Source organism: Lissotriton helveticus, chromosome 5_1, assembly GCF_964261635.1.
Source record: "Lissotriton helveticus chromosome 5_1, aLisHel1.1, whole genome shotgun sequence".
In the NCBI taxonomy this organism is placed as follows: Eukaryota; Metazoa; Chordata; class Amphibia; order Caudata; family Salamandridae; genus Lissotriton; species Lissotriton helveticus.
The window spans coordinates 1,420,422,860-1,420,443,896 of NC_136065.1; the positions used below are offsets into that span (position 1 = coordinate 1,420,422,860).

The window sequence follows — 21,037 nt, forward strand, 5'->3', positions numbered from 1 at the left end:
ACTTTTTTTCTGGTGGCTGCACAAAACTTGCCTTGTCAAATGCAAATTAGATAAACTTTATCTGGAAGTTTCAGGCAGGCTCGTCAACCAGCACCAAAGTTATTAAGAGAACAAGCATATCTTTCATTGGAAACTGTGACCCGACTAGAACTACAAAGGTGCAATCGAGACAGATAGATACATCTGTATATGAATACAAATATGTATGTGTGTATATAAATGAAAACATATTTATACACACACATTTAACAGAGAATGGTTTCGAGAATGCAAAACAGGTTTTCTACACACAACCAAACTGTAAATAGTCCATCAGGTCATATTTTAACAAACCTTTCCCCATTAAAAAATAAGAAACCCTTTTCAATGGAAACTGCATCAGTCTAAAGAAGAAATCTAAAAAAAAATACATGCAACATTGTCCTATGTTGCCACCATTCAGTCTTTGTCAACAGAACCCCTCAGGGCAATATAGGATGATATTAAACGGTTAAACGGTAGATGAACAACAAATGTACGGGTTACAATGTGGAGCTGCATTAGAAGTCTTGTAGAGATGTATGGTAAAAATAAATGGCCAATGTTTGATAATCTTTTTTAAAAAACTGCCCTCCCAAACGGAGGTGCGACATTTCCACTTCAAACGCCAAGTTTCTGTTTCTATCAAGCCTTGCACATGGATTTTGACACGCCTATTTCACACAACTTTATACTGAAATCAGAGTACAAGAACGACCATACCTGAGAGCTGAGTATCTATAGTGCAGCTATGCACTTGGGTCTTTAAAGGCGGTACAATGATGGTGCGTGAGCTGGCACTCTGGCCGTGCGACAGCCGCCGTGGCACCTCCAGAACGCCAATCGCTCCATTGAGTGCAGACAGCTGCTCGGCAGCGTAGGGGCTTCCCAAAGAAGAATCCGAGTCAGGAGAATCATTGACCGTAACATAGCTGATGACATTAGAGCGCTGCTTCAAGCTGGAGCTGAAACGAACATTTATGAGAACGTGAAACGAGTCCCATTCAAAGATGACATTTCAAGTCTGTTCTTCAACATAGAAATATCAAGGGAGCCGCAGAAAAGCCTGGATGCAAACGGCTCATCACAAAGCACAAGTATGAATGAGAGGAGGCTGCTAAGGAACTCTAGAACAAGTGTGCCGTAGTTAAGGTTTCCGTTTGGTTCATGCCTTCCCCGACCTAAAGTACAGGGCAACGCTCCCTACGGTGGCAACAAGTAGGTGTTCAAACCTGGGAAATTAATTAGTCTTAGATCTTTCAAGATTCAGGGTCAAGAGGATCAATGCCGTGAAAATATTCTATTGATACATTTCCACAATTGGCTTTTCACGCTATTTCTAATGTTGATGTTACAAGCAGCGTGGGAATAATCTATTTCTAAGCACTTAAATAATGCTCTCTCATAGCACCGACTTGGCTTCGCAAAGGCTAATAAAATTCTGCTCGACTAGGAAGCGAACCTTTACCCTGGAGATTCACAACAGGACACCGCCATGCAGTCAAAGGGTCAAATCAGGTCAGAGAGATATTTGTTACTGATCTTGTGATCAACCGTCAAATCTGGTCTTCAGAGATGGTTGCTGAACCAGTTCCAAGTCAAATCCTTAATGTTCAATTGGTAACAGGCGCAACAAACAAATATTTGACCTTGCCGGACTGGTGATCCACATCTGCTGCCAAATGCTGGATCTATCACAGAGTGACGCACTGCCAAGCGATGAACAAGTCTCGAGTTTACTCTCGCATTAAACAGATGACAAAATAGTATACTGATCACTATTTAACTTTAGGGAACAATGCATATCACAAACGGTATCAAGTAGTGAAGCCACTTAGTGTTAAACGCATGCATGTTACTTACGTGGTCGGTTTATACTTGCTGTCTTCCTCTTCGTCGGTGTCACTACGAATAGTAATGACACTCACAGGAGGACTGGGTGTATCTGGAATTACAATTGGCTGCCGCTGTTCTTGAATTTGTATAAGGGAGTTGTAAGAGGAAGAAGGGTGCAGAGGGCTGCTTCCAATCAAAGAATATACCTGTGAGGGAATTACGTCCAGCGCAGAAATTGTCCTACATGAAAAAAAAGGAGAGATGGAACATACTTTTCAATGTTGCATTTTCAAAACACTAAGATTCACATCAAACCTTCACTTGGAAATCAGATATGCTCGTTGTGTGTCTAATGGACAAGTTATTTACCTTCGGTAACTAACGCCTTATTATCTGGTAGAGACAATCTAGCAGCAGATTCCTTACCTTAGAACATCCCAAGCATCAGGCTGGATCTGGAAGACTTTTGGTCGAGCAATACCCCTGCGCGCCGGTAGGTGGTGTAGTTCGGCTCCACTTGGCGCCTTCCGCGCTGGAAGTGACGTCAACGTCACCTATATAGGCCCCACCTTGGCGTCCTGACATCAGTTACTTTTCATGACTTTACATGCCAGGAGCGTGGAGCATCGAAGTGCACTGACAGGGGTGTGTTTAGAAAAACTAGGGCCCTGAAAGGGATCCGCCCTGACCCTAAAAACCTGTATGCAGTGCAGGGAGGATGGGTGGGTCGGTAAGGAATCTGAGGCTAGATTATGTCTCTATCAGATAAAGCGTTACAGAAGGTAAGTAACTTGTCCATCTGATAGATACATCAAGCCGCAGATTCCTTACCTTAGAATAGATAACCTAGCAATACCATCCCCAGAGGAGGGACTGTGGACAAGTTTAGACCAGAAAGTCCTGCAGGACAGAACAGTCAAAAAGGCCGTCCCTCAGGTCTTGAATGTCCAGGCAGTAGTACCTTGATGCCCTCGTTGCAGCCTGACAATTGTCAAGGACTGGAACATCACGTTGCAACACTGTGGTCGCAGCCTTCTCTCTGGTGGAATGAGTCATTAAGCCTTCAGGAGGCTGTTTATTTGCCAAAGTGTAGCAAATTTTGATGCAGAGGATGACCAATCGTTAGATAGTGGTCTTCTGCACAGCACAGCCTTTCTTTGATCCAGCGTATCCCATGAAGAGTTGGTCGTCCACCCAGAACTCTTTTGCACAGTCAAAGTAGAACGACAACTCTCTTTTTAGGTAAAGACATTGGAGTTGCTCCTCCTCTTCAGAGGGATGCAGAGGAGAATAGAAAGTGGGAAAAATTACCGATTGCCCCACAGGGAATGGTGTTACCACTTTCGGTAAGAAAGAGGCCCTAGTGAGACGCACCAACTTATTAGGGAAGATGGTCGGGTAAGGAGGCTTGGATGACAGGGGCTGCAATTGGTTCACCCTCCTGGCAGAAGTTATTGCCACTAAAAAGGCTGTTTTGAAAGAAAGCAGTCAAGGGGGCAGTTGTGCAGAGGTTCAAGCGAAGCACACAAGGCAGGTGGGAACCAATTAAGGTCCCACTGAGGTATGTTGTAAGGGGCAAGTAGGAACATAAGTACAAGCCCCTTAAGAAACCTATTTACAATAGGGGATTTAGAATATGTTTATGTTATGCTTTCACTTAATTTTACCATTTTACTTTAGTTTAGTTTGAGTTACCAGTAGTATCTGCCAGAAAGGCTTGTGGCAGAACACAAGGGGTTGCTGGACCCTTGTTTGGCTTTTAATTTGACCCAATCACTGTTTTAGCTTGCGCTGCAAAGCGCCAGGTCACCACGCCCCCCTCTGATGCCGACCTTCAAATTGACCGCAATAGTGTGTCTGCGCAGCTGGTGTGCCAAAAGCGTGCCTAAGCAAGCCCAGCTGAACCAGTCAATGCTTGGACCATGCTCAGCGGCAGCCATTTTGCCAGTTTTGCCTCACAGCTCAAAGACACTCTACGTTACTCCAAAGATCAGTTGCTCAGCATGAACCACCCAGGTAAGCGATGCCAAGGTCCAATTTTGTATCCAACTGGTCTATCGGACTCTCCCACCTGTCCCAATTGCAAGCTTACCCTCTCTAACCTCAAAATAAAAGACCTAAGGCCCTCTCAAGCCATACCATCCCACTGGTTCCTATCATTACACTCTAATCAATGCTCGCTCCCTCGTTAAACAAGCTCTCGAATTTGCGGATTTCCTAGAGACGCAATCCTTAGATATTGTCTTTGTCACAAAGACCTGGGCCCACACTGCCTCTGGATCTGAGCATTCAGTGGCGGTCCCAGTAGGTTGCTCAGTATTCAGGCTAGATTGTGTGGGGAAGAGAGGTAGAGGCTTAGCTGACATCTACCGCAGCGCGTTTAAAACATCATTGGTAGTACATAACGGTTCACTGGAGCTCAAAACACTATCATTTCAAAGGCCGCTTACCAAGCAGTACTCCTTTAATGGTTTACTCCGATATCCCCCCCACCTACTGGACACTAAGATTGATGCCTCTGCCTTCACCATTTTTAGGGACTTCAACCTTCATTTACAAAATCTTTCAAATCACGATTATGCCCACCTCCCTGATGATCCTCCCAATTCCCCATTGCCTGTGACCATTTTGCTTGAAGCCATCCCTGGAATGGTCTCATGTGTAGGAGAATGTTGGGAATTCAGTGAATGCATGAAGCCATCATTCCCTAGCAGCTTCCCTACTTTCCTCACTGTTAGAGCTTGCCCCTTCTGGTATAGCGGTGTCTCCTTTAGTAGGGCTATTGTTAGTTTTTCGCTTGGTAACACCTCCCCAATACTGCATTTATTTTTCCTCCCAACACCACCTTTTCCTGTTCTGGGGAATATTATTCCCAGTGTATGGAACAACCTAGCTGGACCAGTGTCTTTATTACCAGCCATATAGGTTGTATGCTGACTTTGTACGCGTTTGCCCTTACTAATCAGTTGTCTAAGTACGGGTATACATGGATTCCTTGCCTTCTTACGTGAGCGACCACTGCTGCTAGGCACTTTATGAACACTCTTGGTGCAGACTTTGGACCGAATGCTAGCACCTTGAATTGGCAGTGCATCTCGTTGACCACAATTTGTAATAGTCTTTTGCGTTTTCTTTTCATGGGGATGTGCAAATAGGCCTCATTCAAGTCTATAGTTGCCATATAGTCTCCTTATTGCAGTTGAGGTATCACCTCTTGCAGGGTTGTCATCTTGAACCTTTGAGTCTTTATGAATCTGAGGAATCTGAGATCTAAGATAGGACGCAGCGTTCCGTCTAACATTGGAATTAGGAACTACGTGGAGTCATTTCCCTAGTTTCTTTCCTTGTGTGGTACATGTTCTATAGCTTCTTTTGCATGCAGTTCTTGTACTTCTTGGAGTAGCAGAGTAGTTTCTCGTTTGGAATGTACTTTCCGCCTTGGGCTTTTGTTTGGAGGTGTTTTTACTGCAGTAACCATACTGTATTATGTATAAGATCCATTTGTCTGAAGAGATCTCTCTCCATTTTTAGAGGAAGTACTTTAGTCTGCTTCCTACTGGTGTAGAATGCTGGAGGAACTGTTAGTTTGTTTGATGTTTGTGTCCCTTGCAGGCACACTCAGTGATGTTTCTGGAGTATGTGAGGTGTTTGTAATGCAGTCATTTAGTTTTTGTGGGCGCTCCCCCTCTCTGCGGAAGTTCTCTTCCATGGGGGCATCCTCGAAAGGATTATCTTCCCTGTTGCTATTGCCAATTTTGTTGCTGCCCTTGTTGTTGTCGTTGGCTACCCCCATGGTAACCTTGTTGATATGACTGAAGCAAGGTTGTGGGTTGATGAGTCCCCTCTAACCGCCGGCGTCCTTGATGGGGTGCCTCTACGCATGCCATCTTTGAATTGTAGAGCCCCCATAGATCTTGTTGTCTCATTGTCCTTCTTTATTGGGGTCAACGTGTCGTCCACTATGCTTCCAAAGAGCTGTTCCCCACTGAACAGTACATTCAGTATGTTGTTCTCCACCACTGGTTTGACTCCTGAGATCCGCAGCCTTGCGTGTCTTCTTTCTGTGATGCCGATCATCATCTGTCTTCTTGATGTTTCCGCAGCATCTAGGGCAGATTTTAAGCAAGCATTTGCTACATTCTTCCCTTCCTCTACCAAGTGGCTTGCTCTCTTTTGGTATTGTTCCGGTAAGTGCTTTAGTAGCTCCCCTACCTCCTACCAGTGTTAGTATGCATGTCTGTTTAGCAAAGCGTTTGAATTCGCGATGTGCCATGGGTTTGCTGCACTGGTCTCGACCTTTCTCACTATACGGTCCTTTTTTTGCTTTCTTTGTCTGGTGATGAGCCAGTAGTGATTGGTACATTAGCCTTTTTCTTGGCCGTGGCTGTTATGATGGAATCAGCTGTCACCAAACCTTTGATGTAAATAGGGTCCTTGGAGGAGTGTTCGTATTTTTTCTCTCCTCTAGGCGTGACTGCCTTACATGTGGCATACTCCTTAAAAGCCTCTTTTCACTGATCTAGAACACTTGGCAGCATAGAAAGGAATTGGTTCCTTTATTGTGTAGGCATCAAAGTCTCAAGCAAAAAACATGATTGGGGATAGGATAGGTGTTGACAGCTTCCTCTGGGAAGTCCATGTCGTGGTCTTGCCATTGTAGCTCTTGAACCTTGGAGGTTTCAGATCCCACGTAAGTTTGTTGTTGTTCTTCTTGTCCGAAAAATAACTCTTCTTCCTGCTCCTCTAGAGGTTATGGGGTCGTCGGAGGCTCTAAATCTTCAACGCTCTTTTTGTTTGCGTCTCGGATTTCTTCAGTATCTTGAATGGTTTCAAGCTTTCTAACTCTTTCGTTGCAGAATACTAGCCATTTTTTGCTTACAACCTCTTTTTCTTCTTCTCGATCTCAAACACGTGCGTTTTGGCGTCCAGCCCTTCTGCCTTTCTCTTCGCGGTCAACGGTGCCTACACTGCTGATGTCGGGGCATGTTTTTTGGTTTTGACCTCTCGTGTTTCGACATTGATGCGTCGTTTACGACGTCACAAGGGACACTAAATGGTGGTACGTCAAGGCTATCTAAGAAAGAAAAAATAAACAAGTATTTACAATGCAATGGTCTCGTCTTTGTTAAAGTTAGAGCTATTGGCATTGCTCATGACATTTTTGTTTTTAAAACATATAAATGGCATTGTCATTTACAATGCCAATAGCTTAATCTCTTGCAAATGCGAGACCTATTGCATTTCCACCCACACACACAGCCACACACACAGAGCCTCACACAGACAGAGCCACACACAGACAGAGCTACAGAGCCACACACAGACAGAGCTACAGAGCCACACACAGACAGAGCCACAGACAGAGCCACACACACACACACACAGACAGAGACACACACACACAGACAGAGCCACAGAGCCACACACAGACAGAGCCACACACACGCAGACAGAGCCACACAGACACGCAGACAGAGCCACACACACACAGACAGAGCCACACACACACACACACACACACACGCAGACAGAGCCACACACGCAGACAGAGCCACACAGACAGAGCCACACACACAGACAGAGCCACACACACAGAGACAGAGCCACACACACAGAGACAGAGCCACACACACAGAGACAGAGCCACACACACAGAGACAGAGCCACACACACACACACAGAGCCACACACACACGCAGACAGAGCCACACACACACGCAGACAGAGCCACACACACACGCAGACAGAGCCACACACACACACACACACAGACAGAGCCACACACACAGACAGAGCCACACAGACAAAGCCACACACACAGACAAAGCCACACACACAGACAGAGCCACACACACACACACAGAGCCACACACACACACACACACAGACAGAGCCACACAGACAGACAGAGCCACACACACACACACAGACAGAGCCACACACACACAGACAGACAGAGCCACAGACAGAGCCACACACACACACACAGAGCCACACACACAAAGACAGAGCCACACACAGACAGAGTCACACACACACACACACATACACACATCCTGTCGAGGTGGATCGCTAAAGTACCCCACAGTTTGTACCTTAACCTCAGTGTCGTTGGAACATGCGTGCACCCCAGAGTTTTCTGTCAACAGGCCAGAACGTTCGCATCCCAAATCATCAACCTATCCTCTGAACAGTTAAAAGCCCTTGGGGCATCCCATGGAAACCATCTGCAGCGCCTATGCTCAGCAGAACTTTCTCCCTGTCCTCGTTCTCGCTATGCCGGCTGGATCCCCCATGCATTGCACACATCCTCTTTCCCCCGAAAACAAGTCACTCTGTACACCACACCCCTTTATGCCCCATGTCGTTCCACAGGTATGCCACAAATAGCCTCTGGGACTATGGAGTCAGTAAGTGCTGTATAGCGCCACGACTGCACAGGGCAACTATTGCTGGTTCGTATTTTACTGTTAAAAGCAGCGTCACAACTTCGTTCGGGAACTTGGTACGGCGCCAATGACCTCCTTGCACCTGCCCCACCACCACCCCACCGATCACGCTCCACACCTAAAATAAATATCCGGAGACTCACCTTGAGGACCCGCTTCATTTCGATGCTTTCCACAGCAAAGACGTGCTCACCGGTCGCGGGCAGCTCCATTGCTGCGGAGCCCGCTACCCGGCTGGAGTCGCTCAGGCCAAGGAATGTCGCCGCCACTGTCCTCCTACGCGTGCCGGGGGGCAGCGCCTCGTGCAGCGTCTCTTGGCTCGCGCCCCCTCGGAGACTGTAATCCGCTGCCTCCCTCCCGCCCGCTTGCTGCCCGTCAGTCTAGCGCGCCTGCCGACTCGAACCCGTCCGCCGCGCTCCGGCTAGTCTGACGCCAACACACCGCCTATTTGTCACTCCGTGGCCTAGGCGGCAGCTGATTAGGCGCTGATCTGAGAGGTTGGGGACGGGCAGCGAGATGAGTGGTGAGGTTGGTGCGTTGCTAAAGGAAGGGACAGCCTGGGATGAAGGGAGAATGAAGGCAGTGGGAATGGGATAGACAGAACGAGAAAATGTTGCAAATATGGAGAGGGGAAATCAACGAAAGAAAGGATGGCAACGAGATAGGAAAACAGGAAATGAGACAAGTACAGGGGAAGACAGGGGGAAGTCAATAAAGTATGGCAGCAGCTGCGGATAAGCCCTGTCCTTTTCAGACTGGGGGGCGTGTTTTTTGTTGAGTGACTGAAGACGTCACGGAGAGAAAGGACAGCAAACAACACGCCCCTCAACCTGAAACGGCGGGGCTTAAAGTGACAGGCAAAGCTCTTCTCCAGTGGCTGGCCGCTGTTTAGGAAGCCAGCCAATGGAGAAGAGCTAGCTCGTTTACCTCCGTACTAGAAAACATAAAATCTCGCCAGCGAGACTGCGCAAGCGCAGCCTACGCTAGCCGAGACCTAAAAAGGAAAACACAACAGTTCAGGACCCAACCACTAGATGGAGGAATAATGCACAGCATGTGAATCCAGAAAAGATTCACGCAGCAAAACTACACGAACCTACTGTAGTCCTGACTCCACCTGCTGCCTCTAATGACCTAGACAAGGCAGCCAACTCCTATCATCAATGGGTCTGGCTGGTCTCTGAAGACAAAGGGTGCCCTCAAAGGGCATGTGCATAAGGGAAGACTGGACATCCCCAAAAAGGCCAGAAGTTCTGAGCCAGGCTTGATGTCGAATGTCCACCGTCAATGACATTCTGCCCAAGGAGTCAGTTGTATCAAACCCACAACGAAGTGAAATGCGCTGCATCTCTCTCATCTGATAACGCTTGTGAGAGAATGGCCCAGGCGTCCTCCGGGATCGGTGGCAGCAACTGCGCAACTGTCTCCCACAAAGAGTGGGCGTAACAGCCCAATAGGCATGCAGTGTTCATCTAAGGTAAAGCAAAGCTAATGAAAGAAAAAATCTTCTTGCCTCACCTATCCAGTTTCTTGGATTCCCTGCCCGGGGTGTGGAGGGAAACACACTGTGGGGTAGAGGCCTGGACCCCCAAAGTCTTGGAGGTAAGGAATTTTGGGTCGCCCAGAGCAGGACGACTGTCCTATTCACAAGGGCCCCTGTGCTGGGCTTGGACCAGGTTCCCAGAAGGACATCAAGGAGTAGTTTCTGTCCTGTAACTCCAGTTCTGTAGTAGGGGTATCTCTGTTATAGTCATAATCTAGTGAATAGTCCCGCCCATGTGCGTGGACCCCGGCAATCAAAAATAATCTCTTAAGTTGTCAGAAAATTGCAGAACTGCAAAGACACTTAAGAGAACATTTAAAGACAAATAATGCAGCCTATATCCACAGGCTACACTGTCCAGTACTTCAACTAGAAATTCCACCAAAAATCCACAAACAGCAAAGCCTGTCCAGATTTCCCTTGTTTTTACTGCAAAACCCCTCAGAAATGATAGAGAGGAAGACCTGGACAGACAAGCCCCATAGGCTGCCATTATGTGGCTTAAATAGGATACTGTGCCTTTAAGAGAACCTTCCAGAACCTTCTCTCAGTATCCCAGAATGCATAGCAGGTCCAACTTACTTTCAGTTCTTTTTGAAGGCGTAAAACGCCAGACCTGTCGCATTTCTTAAGGAACATTTCTCTCCACCGAGGAGGCGGGAGGGCGCTTATGACTATAACAGAGATACCCCTACTACAGAACTGGAGTTACAGGACAGAAACTACTCCTTCTGTAGTAGGGGATCTCTGTGTATAGTCATAATCTAGTGAATAGAATGGCAAGCCCATCCCCACACCAAAGCGGCGGTGGAGAAAAGAGAATTAACGCCACTATTGTGCGAACAGATTTCGCAGCGAAGCCTGCCCAACCTGAGCGTCTGCCCTGGCATCAGTGTCCAGGCAGTAATGCTTAGCAAAGGTATGAATCGACTTCCAAGTGGCCGCCTTGCAGATTTCTGCAATCGGAACATTACGGAGCAAAGCTGTCGTGGCAGCTTTGCCCTGGTGGAATGAGCCTTAGGCTTACCTCCTAAGGTCTTATTAGCTTTTTGGTAACATAGCTGTATGCAGGACACAATCCACCTAGAGATAGACTGCTTAGAGGTCGCAAGACCCGTCCTGACAGATTCATAATTGATAAACAATTGGTCAGACCTACGAATATCTTTGTTCTTATCCAGATAAAACTTCAATACCCTCCTAACATCCAGGGAATGTAACTACCTTTCCGCTGGAGATGAAGGATTCTGAAAAAAAGTAGGCAAAGTTATGGTCTGGTTGACATGAAAATCAGAAATAACCTTGGGAAGAAATTTAGGGTGAGTACGCATAACAACCTTAGCAGCATGAAATACAGTATAAGGTTCTTGGCAACACAACGCCTGAATTTCACTCACCCTGCGGGCCGATGTAATGGCCACGAGGAACGCCGCCTTCCAGGACAGGTGCTGCAACGAAGCCTTATGAATAGGTTCAAAAGGCTCCTTCATCAACCTGGACAGCACCACATTCAATTCCCATGAAGGCGAAGGAAGCCTGACAGGAGGGAACACTTTCTTCAAGCCTTCCAAAAAATCTTTGATCACAGGGATCTGGAAGAAGGAAGTCTGCGAAGGGCATTTCCTGTAGGCAGTCAAAGCAGCAAGATGAACCTTAATAGAATGGACATTAAGGCCAGACTGCTCCAACTGTAGAAGATAAGGAAGGATGACATCTTCCTTACAAGTCGTCGGATCATAGTTCTTAGACTTGCACCAGATACAAAATCTCTTCCACTTGTAAGCATAGGAAGTCCTAGTGGAAGGTCTCTTAGACTCCTTCAGTATGTCCATACAATCTGCAGGGAGATTCTAGGGGACACTACTAGCTATACCGTGCTCCAACAAGACCCCTCTCCTTTCCTCAAAGACGAAATCCTGGAGCTGGTTTCCACCGCGGAGAGAGATGGTTATATCAGCAAACAAGAAGCGGATTTCCTCACAAACTCAGAAGACAAAATCCCTTACTTTTACACCCTTCCCAAAACCCATAAAAACCGCATACCACCGCCGGGAAGACCCATAGTGTCAGGGATTGGGTCCCAGTTGGAACCACTTTCCAAGTATTGTGATTTTTTTCTTTAAACCGTTAATTCAAGCAACACGTACCTACATTAAGGATACAAAAAGTCTCCTTTCAATGTTACTTAATGTACAACTTCCAGAGGAACCATGTTATCTAGTGTCCTTAGACATTGAAAGTTTGTACACTTGTATCCCTCAAGATGCAACTCTCAAAGTATTGTCAGACATCCTGGACCAAACCACTTGGTCGTACAAAACCTCCAAGACCTTTGTGATAGATTGCGCTACCCTGGCACTGAAACGAATTTTCTTCCAATACCAAGACACCTTTTACTTACAGAAGACTGGCACCTCGATGGGTAGTACCTTTGCTCCCAGTATAGCGGGGTTGTATGTATACAACTTCGAGAAAACGCACATCCTAACAAATTCCAACCCTTATGCTGTCAATGTTATCCTGTGGCAGAGGTACATTGATGATGTGCTTTTAATCTGGAAAGGGTCTGAGGAAAGTTTACTAGCTTTTTTCGATTGGGTCAATACCTGCGACCCCCATTTAAGGTTCACATACCAATATGATTCTAATTCCATTGTCTTCCTAGATGTCACACTTACCAAAACTGGGAATCGACTAACGAGCAAAACTTATTACAAGCCCACAAGCAGGAATAATCTCCTACACTTCTCTAGCTTTCACCCGCGTTCATTACGCGAAAATCTCCCTTTCGGCCAATACCTACGAGTACGTAGAAATTGTAGTAATCTGGCGGATTTTAACAAACAAGCGGATGACCTCACAATAAAACTAGAACGGAGAGGTTACCCCATAAAAATCCTACAAAAAAGTCGGAAAAGAGCAAGAAATAATAACAGAGAAGCACTGTTGGAAGACAATGTGAAAGAAAGTGAATCTGAGGTCCCCCTGACCTGCGTTACCACCTACAGTAACATATCTAACTCTGTAAGTCGTTGCATTGGAAAACACTGGCAAATCCTGACGAGTAATGGTAGAAATTGGCAGAAACCATTGTTCTCGTATAAAAAAGAAAGGAGTTTGCAAGATGCCCTGGTACACACGCGCCCAAGAACTAACCAACCTAAACATGATGCCACCGTTTTGAATGCCTGGGGTTTACCTCCTATTACTGGTCATTTCCCCTGCGGGGGATGTAGTGTGTGTCACCTAACATCCCCCACAAAAACACTACAACTAGAAGAGGGCAAGACATGGCACTTGCGAGGTCACACCAATTGTAATTCAAGTAATGTCATCTACTTGATTACATGCCCCTGCGGACTTAGATACGTAGGGATGACCACCAGAAAAATTAAAACACGGATAGGAGAACACCGTAGCAATATCCGGTGTGGCAGAAATACTACAAAGCTGACTACCCATTTTCTTGAGCAAGCTCATTGTCCTAACGATGTTAAATGGGTAATAATTGAACAGTTGAGTTCTGTTGATGAGGGTACACTGTATGAAAAGGAGCAGCGATGGGTATACCGTCTATCTACTCATAATAATGGCTTAAATGACGACATCCTATGGGGATCAGTCATGCACAGATAGACGGTCTACCCCCCTTTTTGCTAATTTGTTTATCCTTTCTGCCCCCATGGTCCGTGATTTTTTCCATCCCAGGAATATAGGAATAATAACTACGTATTCCCTGAGATATATGTAAAAGGTTTGATTAACCGCTTCAACAAATACATCAAACACATTATCACCCATGGTCTTAGTACAACACTTTTCAAGTTTGGTCTTTCTCGCACCTTTGGAGTAACCGAACACATTCGACCTCCATTTGATGCGTTTTTTGAGGTTTTTCTTTCATGAACCTGTTCACTTGTAATTGTTGCTTTGGATTGCGTCTATAAACAAATGGACGCTTTTATAATTGTGACACGATCACAGAGGTATTCCTTTCATTATTTTCTATACGTGCAAGTTTTGCTTTGAATTGCGTTTGTAAACAAATGGGCGCCTTTAAAATTGTGACACGATCACGTCAGACACGTGATCGTTAGAATCGCCCCTTACGCATCATGCGCTTTTCACGTTTATTTTACCTGCGGCTCCATTTCCGCGTTTACCGATACGGGCGGCGGATGTGGTCGCTTGTAGGTGTTCCAGCGGGGAGCCGTTTGGCGATAACTAAGTCTCTCATTTTAAACCCAACGAGAGTTTCTGAATTTCCAACCAGCGGGACTGATAGGGTTTATTTATTTATTCCCTTTTCTTTGTTTTTCACGTCAGAGACCAAACGTGAAGATTTCCTCCTGCCGCTATGCCCATGGGGCACACTATCTTGTAATACAATGTAAGTGTCTGGCTGGTCTTTTCCCCCTATGGAGTGCATTGTGCTCTGTATACTTCTTGCAAAGGTGTTTTCTTGTTTTCTTGGCTGATTATTCCAAGTTTTTAATCATACATCTGGTTTAATGAGCACTGATTTCATGCAATCACTTACTCCATGTAGGTATTTAATATATAACGGATAATGATAGAGGACATTGTTTGAAATGCCAACAGTATTATTATCAGCTGGTTCTTTTTTCTAATTTCAAAAGAATAATTTCTCTCAGCTTATAAATGAGTTGATTCGAGTATAGGTGTGCACTTGTTAAGAGTCTACCAGAGTGGATGTATATTTCTAAGAGTTCGTAATTTGGACACTTTTTGTTTTCTATTCACCCCTGTAGATTCTGATCGTTTCTCCTATAATAAGGAGTTTATTGAAATTGTGGAAGAATTTCCCAAAGGAGCTTCGACAACTGCAGGTCGTATGGTTCCGTGTAACTACTACTTGGGTCTGAGCGCTTTAGCGTGCTCCGATCATTGAGTGGTAGTGTATTGTATTATTGGTCCTGACGAATGCTGAGCTGAATTATCGCTCTCAAAGCAGAAACATGTTGACCGTATCTTATCTTACTAATTTTCTTCTTTCACTTGATTAATTGGACTAACTGGTTCATATCTGAAAAACCTTTTTATAGTCCTGAAAAATAAGTATGTTTTTCAATCACTGGTTTTAACAGAGTTAGAGCCACCCTCTTATTAAAATAATTTTGAGGAGTGGTCCACACTCTTTTTAACTCACTTTCATTTCTCTAGCAACTAAGGAGGACCCAATGAAGACAACTGGCTACCAGTGTTTCACTGGGGCCTGAGGGTCCTTTTAGCTAGATCTCTGAGCACGTGCACTCTATCTTTCCTACTGAAAATAACTGTTTTTCCTGAGGTTTAGTAGCAATTTGAACAGAATTTTGTTTGCCTACTGTGTTTGTTGTTTGTATTAACACTCTCTTGTTGTTTGATATAGGGAGATTCAGATGACCATATTGCACTAACTCAGGAGCCATGCTGCCAAACTCAAAGACGAGAGGTTGGGGTGCAACATCAGCCCCCCGAACTTCGTGAGAAGGTCCGGCCTGCACGGCAGCCGAATGTGAGGAAGGAGAGACCGGTGAAGCAGGTCCGTGAACCACCACTGTCTGGGCCATTCCGGGGCAATCAGTATCATCCGCGCCCTGGACTGGGACAGCTTGATGAGAACCGTCGGAATCAGGGGAATGGGTGGAAAAGCGTACAGAAAGCTGTTCGACCAGTTGATCCATAACGAGTTCCCCAGCGTCCCCGGCTGGTAGTACCTGGAGGCGAAGTCTCGGCATTTGCTGTTTTCTGCGGTGGCAAACAGATCTACGTCTGGAGTCCCCCACCTTGCGAAGACTTCTCCTAGTACTTCGTCGTTTACGACCCATTCGTGGTTTTCCTGAATCAGTCTGCTCAGCGCGTCTGCCTGAACATTCTGCACACCTGGCAGATGGGTAGCCGTTATCGTCAGTCCTCGAGCCAGAAGCCAGCGCCAGATCGCCTGCGCCTCCTGCGACAGGGTGCGTGACCTCGATCCTCCCTGCTTGTTGAGGTAATACATTGTGGTTGTATTGTCCGTCTGCACAAGGAGAGAGTCGGTCTGGAAGGACGGGTGAAAGGCCTTCAGTGCCAAGTGAACAGCTCTGAGTTCCAGGAAATTGATGTGGTACGTGGACTCCGCCGGAGACCACGTCCCTTGAATCTGTAGGTCTCCAGAATGCGCTCCCCAGCCCTGGAGAGAAGCATCCGTCACGATAACCTGAGCGGGAATGTCCTTGTGGAAGGGAACCCCTCTGAGGAGATTCTCCGCTGAACACCACCACTTCAGAGACTGAAGAGCATGCAGAGATAGGCGTATCTTGTCGTCCCAAGATCCTCTCCTCTGATCCCACTGATCCTCCAAGCACTCTTGCAACGGTCTCATGTGCAGCCGTGCATGTGGCGTCAGGAAGATACAGGAGGCCATCGATCCCAGCAGAGAAGACACCGTCCTCACTGTCAAGGATGGAGCGGACATGAGAGCCCGAGCCTTCCGAAGTAGTGATAATCGTCGCTCCTCCGAAGGAGACACGCTTGCTGACAGCGTATAGATGGAGGCTCCCAAGTACTGAATGCACTGGACTGGAGTCGGAACTGGACTTGGACATGTTGATGTGCAACCCCAGCTTGTTCAAGAGAACGCACGTCTTCTGGAAGTGTGCTTGCGCTTCCGCGAAGGAGGAGGCCTTGATCAACCAGTCGTCCAGGTAAGGGTAGACAAACACCTTGTTCTTCCTTAGGTGTGCTGCTACCACCGCCATGCACTTTGAGAATGTTCTCGGTGCAGACTTCAGTCCGAATGGCAGTACTGTGTATTGACAGTGATTGGCGCCGACTTGGAACCGCAGGAACTTCCTGTGTTTGTGTGCAATGGGCACATGGAAGTAAGCATCCTGGAGGTCGATGGCACACAGCCAGTCTCCCCGTTGCAGCTGAGGATAAATCTGATGCAACGACAGCATGCGAAACGTTTCTCTGCGAATCCACTTGTTTGCTTGTCGCAAATCCAGAATGGGCCTGAACTCGTTCTTGTCCTTTTTGCGAACCAGAAAGAATCGGGAGTACAGACCTCTTCCCCTTTGAGACAGAGGTACGACTTCGATCGCCCTTTTCCTTAACAGGATATCGGCCTCCGCCTGGAGCTCGCGCAGCTAATACTGCGAGCCGACCGGAGGGATCGATGGAGGAGGGCTGGTGAACCGAAGACTGTATCCATTACAAACAATATTCAGCACCCACTTGTCCGGAGTAATTTTTCTCTACTCTGCCAGAAAAGATTGAATGCTTCCCCCCACTGGAGCGGGTAACAGTTGACGGGGAAGTAAGTGCTCAGGGCCTAGACCCGGCCTGGCCCTTAGTCGCTGGTGCCGACTGATGGCCGCCTATGCCCCTCTGGCGTTTCTGGAATGGTCTTCTGAACTGCTGCTGTTGTTGTTGCTGCTGTTGTCCAGAAGACTGTCTACGCCCTTTACCTTGACCACCGAACCGGCGTTGGAACGGACGGTACGTCTTCTTGGTCTCCTTGGGCTTCTCCAAACCCACCGCTGTGAGCGTCTCAGCTTCCGCCTTCATGCGGGCCATTTCGTCGTCAGCGTGCTTCCCGAACAGGGTTTCGCCAGAGAATGGCAGATTGGCAACCCTCTGCTGAGCGTCCGGTTTCAGAGACGTAAGGCGGAGCCAGGCATGTCGTCGCTGGTTTATTCCGTGGCAGAAACCATGCGCCGCCAGAAGAGAGGAGTCGGCTGCAGCGCTGATGACCTGATTCGCCACCAACATCCCTTCGTTAAGCACCTCCTGGAAGTCTTCCCGCTTGTCCCGCGGAAGAAGTTCCACAAATTGTTGAAGAGATTCCCAGAGGGCTCTGTCATACCGACCCAGCAAGGCCGTGGCACTAGCCGCCTTCATTGAGGTCGCCGAAGTCCCACAAACTCGTCTCCCAGAGGAATCCAACCACCTAGATTCCTTGTCTGGCGGAACTGTGGAGGAAGGCGTGGTGGCATGTTGTTTGCGCGCCGCCGTCACAATCACCGAGTCCGGAGGGGGCTCCAGCCGCAGAAAGGCTGGGTCCGAGTCCGGAGCCCGGTACTTCTTCTGCAGTCTGGAAGGCGCCGCCTTAGTCACCGCAGGAGTAAGGAAAAGATCCAGGGCCGGTTCTTCCAGGCCCGGCACCAGTGGCAGTAACGGCCGAGACAAGTGCTTTTGATGGAGCGTCTCAAAGATGACCGAGGTCTTCGGAGTGGGCACTGTCAAAGTAATGCCCAGTTTCGCTGCACCCCGTAACAGCACGTCCTGGAAGGACACCAGATCGTCGACCGGTGAGACCCGCGTGTCCGGCGAATCTGACAAGGTCGGGGAGTTGTCCCTGGTCCCAGACGACCTGGTCCATGAACGAGACCTGTGTCTCCGGTGGCGCTGTCTAGATCGCGTTGAAGATCTATGACGCGAACGTTCCCTTCGCCCGGAGCGGGAGCGTGACCTCCCAGCACGTGGGCGCTCCACCGGTTTCCGTGGAGGCGTCATCCGTGGTTTGTCCCGGGGCTTCGGGGTAGGCGTACCCTTAGGAGGTGTCGGAAGCAGAGGCAGGGACACCGACCTCGGAGGCCTATGAGGAGGAACTGGCGGCAGAGGCCGCCCCTCAGTAGACGGCGGAGGCAGGGAGGGGAGAGGCGGCTTAGCCGGAGGAGCCTCCTTCGGTAGAGGAGGAGGAGGGGTCACAGGCCTTGGTGGCGTATAGACCACCGAGTACCTCGTGCCCGATGACTTCTTCGAGGAGGGGGCCTGTGAGCCAGACCCTCCCGAGCGAGAGCGACGCCTCCGACGTCCGCCACCAGATCCGGCGTGACTTTTGGCGCCAGAATCCTTCTTGCGCCTCTTAGAGGAGGTTGAGACCCCCGGTGACGCTGATCTCTTCCTGCTCGACGTCAAGCGTTTCCCATGCGTGGAACGGCTATCTCTTGGCTCTGGCGTCGAACGCCGCCTCCTCGACGTCGAGCGTTTCTTCCTCGACGCCGATCGTCGCCCCCTCGACGACGAGCGGCCAGACCTCGACGGCGAGCGTCGACTCTTCTTTCTCGAAGACCGCTTCCTCACTGTCCTCGACGCCGAGGGTCCCCTCGACGTCGAACTTGTCGACGGCGACCGGCGGTGTCGCTTCGACGGCGACCGGCGGTGTCTTCGTCGACGGCGATGCCTCGACGTCGACGACGACGATGACTCCGACGGCGGTGACTTCGACGGCGGCCTGGCCAGGCCTCTCGACGTCGATTTCCCACGCTGTCTCGACCCGGAGCCCCGGGGAGAAGGGGAACACACCGTCGTCATCCCTCTCGACGTCGTCGTCGATGCTAATCGACGTCGACGGAGACTGGGATCTTTTGCTGGTCTTCCTGCCTCTGGGGAGCCCCCCAGAGGCCTCAGCAGGGGCAGAGGGAGCCTTCCCAGCCTGCCCAGACCCACCTGCAGCCTGCAGACGCCTCTCCTCCAGGCCTTGGAGCCTAATCTTCAGTCTTTCCCTCAGGGTCCTTGTAGAAAAGGCCGGGCAGATGTCACAATCTTCAGGGATATGCTCCTCAGGGAGGCAAATAATGCAGACGTCGTGTGGATCAGTCCTGGCCTTCTTCCTTCCACTTGTCGAATAAGGCAGGCATTTTAGATCCCTAAAAGCCTGAACAAACACACAGAAGTGAACATGAAACACCAAGAATCAAAGCAGAACACTTATAAAACCAAAAAGTGTCAAAAAACTCCAATAAACCCCTGAAAAGGGGAGAGCTCAATGCACAGGGTCCTGTAAGCAGGAGCCGGAAAAAAGAACTGAAAGTAAGTTGGACCTGTATGCATTCTGGGATACTGAGAGAAGGTTCTGGAAGGTTCTCTTAAAGGCACAGTATCCTATTTAAGCCACATAATGGCAGCCTATGGGGCTTGTCTGTCCAGGTCTTCCTCTCTATCATTTCTGAGGGGTTTTGCAGTAAAAACAAGGGAAATCTGGACAGGCTTTGCTGTTTGTGGATTTTTGGTGGAATTTCTAGTTGAAGTACTGGACAGTGTAGCCTGTGGATATAGGCTGCATTATTTGTCTTTAAATTTTCTCTTAAGTGTCTTTGCAGTTCTGCAATTTTCTGACAACTTAAGAGATTATTTTTGATTGCCGGGGTCCACGCACATGGGCGGGACTATTCACTAGATTATGACAATACACAGAGATCCCCTACTACAGAATCAAGGTTTCGCTGAAAGGCAGGAAGAGTTCCGGGGAGTAAACACCCGGCTGCAGGTCCTCTGTGAAGAGGTTTGTCCTGACTTCTACTGCAGGGACCGCTCCCTCAAAGCCTTCTGAGCCATGGCCCAGCTGTCGGAGCACAACTTTGAGTCGTGGTAACACTCGAGGCACCAGAGACAAACTAACTCGGATCTATCACCGACATGGCGAGATCCCAGGTGCCACATGGTTTTGTATGAAGAAGTGTGATCGACATCGAGGAAAAACATACACACCAAAAGTTTTCACGGATCTGTTCTAGCTGGCGTGGGAAGAAAATAATTAATCTTAGAGCGCCGGGGTGGCGCCTATAAAGGGGATGCAGACGTCACTTCTGCCACAGACAGACACCACGCAGAGCCGACAGATGCCACCACCAGGCGCGTAAGAGTATTGCTCAAGCAAAAGTCTTCCAGATACAGCCTCACGCCGGGATATTCTAAGGCATGGATACTCGCGAACATTTGCCCAGCGGCCACAAAATACGGTCTGTGGTGTCACTGAGGGTCGCACTGATGCCAGCAGAGTGGCGGAGGGGGTCTGGGTGGGTCAGAGATTGTTTAAGGTGGTTTAAAGAAATGTTACATAAAGGGGCAACCATTGATTTGCAGGTTAATAAATGCTTGCCCATTTTATTTAAAAATGTTTCTGAATATTAGTGCTGAGCAACTAAACAGCAGCTCGTGCTGCTGTTCACCAGGGGGGCCACTTGTAGATGTCAAGATGGCCGCAAGCGGCCCCTGGGCCATACTTTGAGTATCAGAAAGCCCACTAGGTAGCAGGAATTTTGTTGTTTTATATGTAGGGTTGGGGGCTGCCTAAAATGGACATGCCAGTGCCCCTAAACACAAATTGGACAGTCTTTCTTTCCCTCATTGGGGGGCCAGATGGGGATTATTACCCCATATCTGCCCCACAGGGGGTCAGAAAGCCCACTAGACACCAGGG

General features: G+C 48.2%; 1 protein-coding gene across 15 annotated transcripts in view; it reads right to left on the minus strand.

Annotated features, from left to right (window-relative positions):
- The window catches only part of HIPK1 (homeodomain interacting protein kinase 1), a 700,213-nt gene that overhangs the window by 90,725 nt on the left and 588,451 nt on the right, over positions 1-21,037 (minus strand). For all 15 annotated transcript variants that reach the window (XM_078644414.1, XM_078644417.1, XM_078644415.1 and 12 more), the window contains 2 exons: positions 1,882-2,094; positions 742-983 (listed from right to left, as the gene is read on the minus strand). In XM_078644414.1, the coding sequence (XP_078500540.1) occupies positions 742-983; positions 1,882-2,094 (455 nt within the window). The remainder of the gene's footprint in view (positions 1-741; positions 984-1,881; positions 2,095-21,037) is intronic.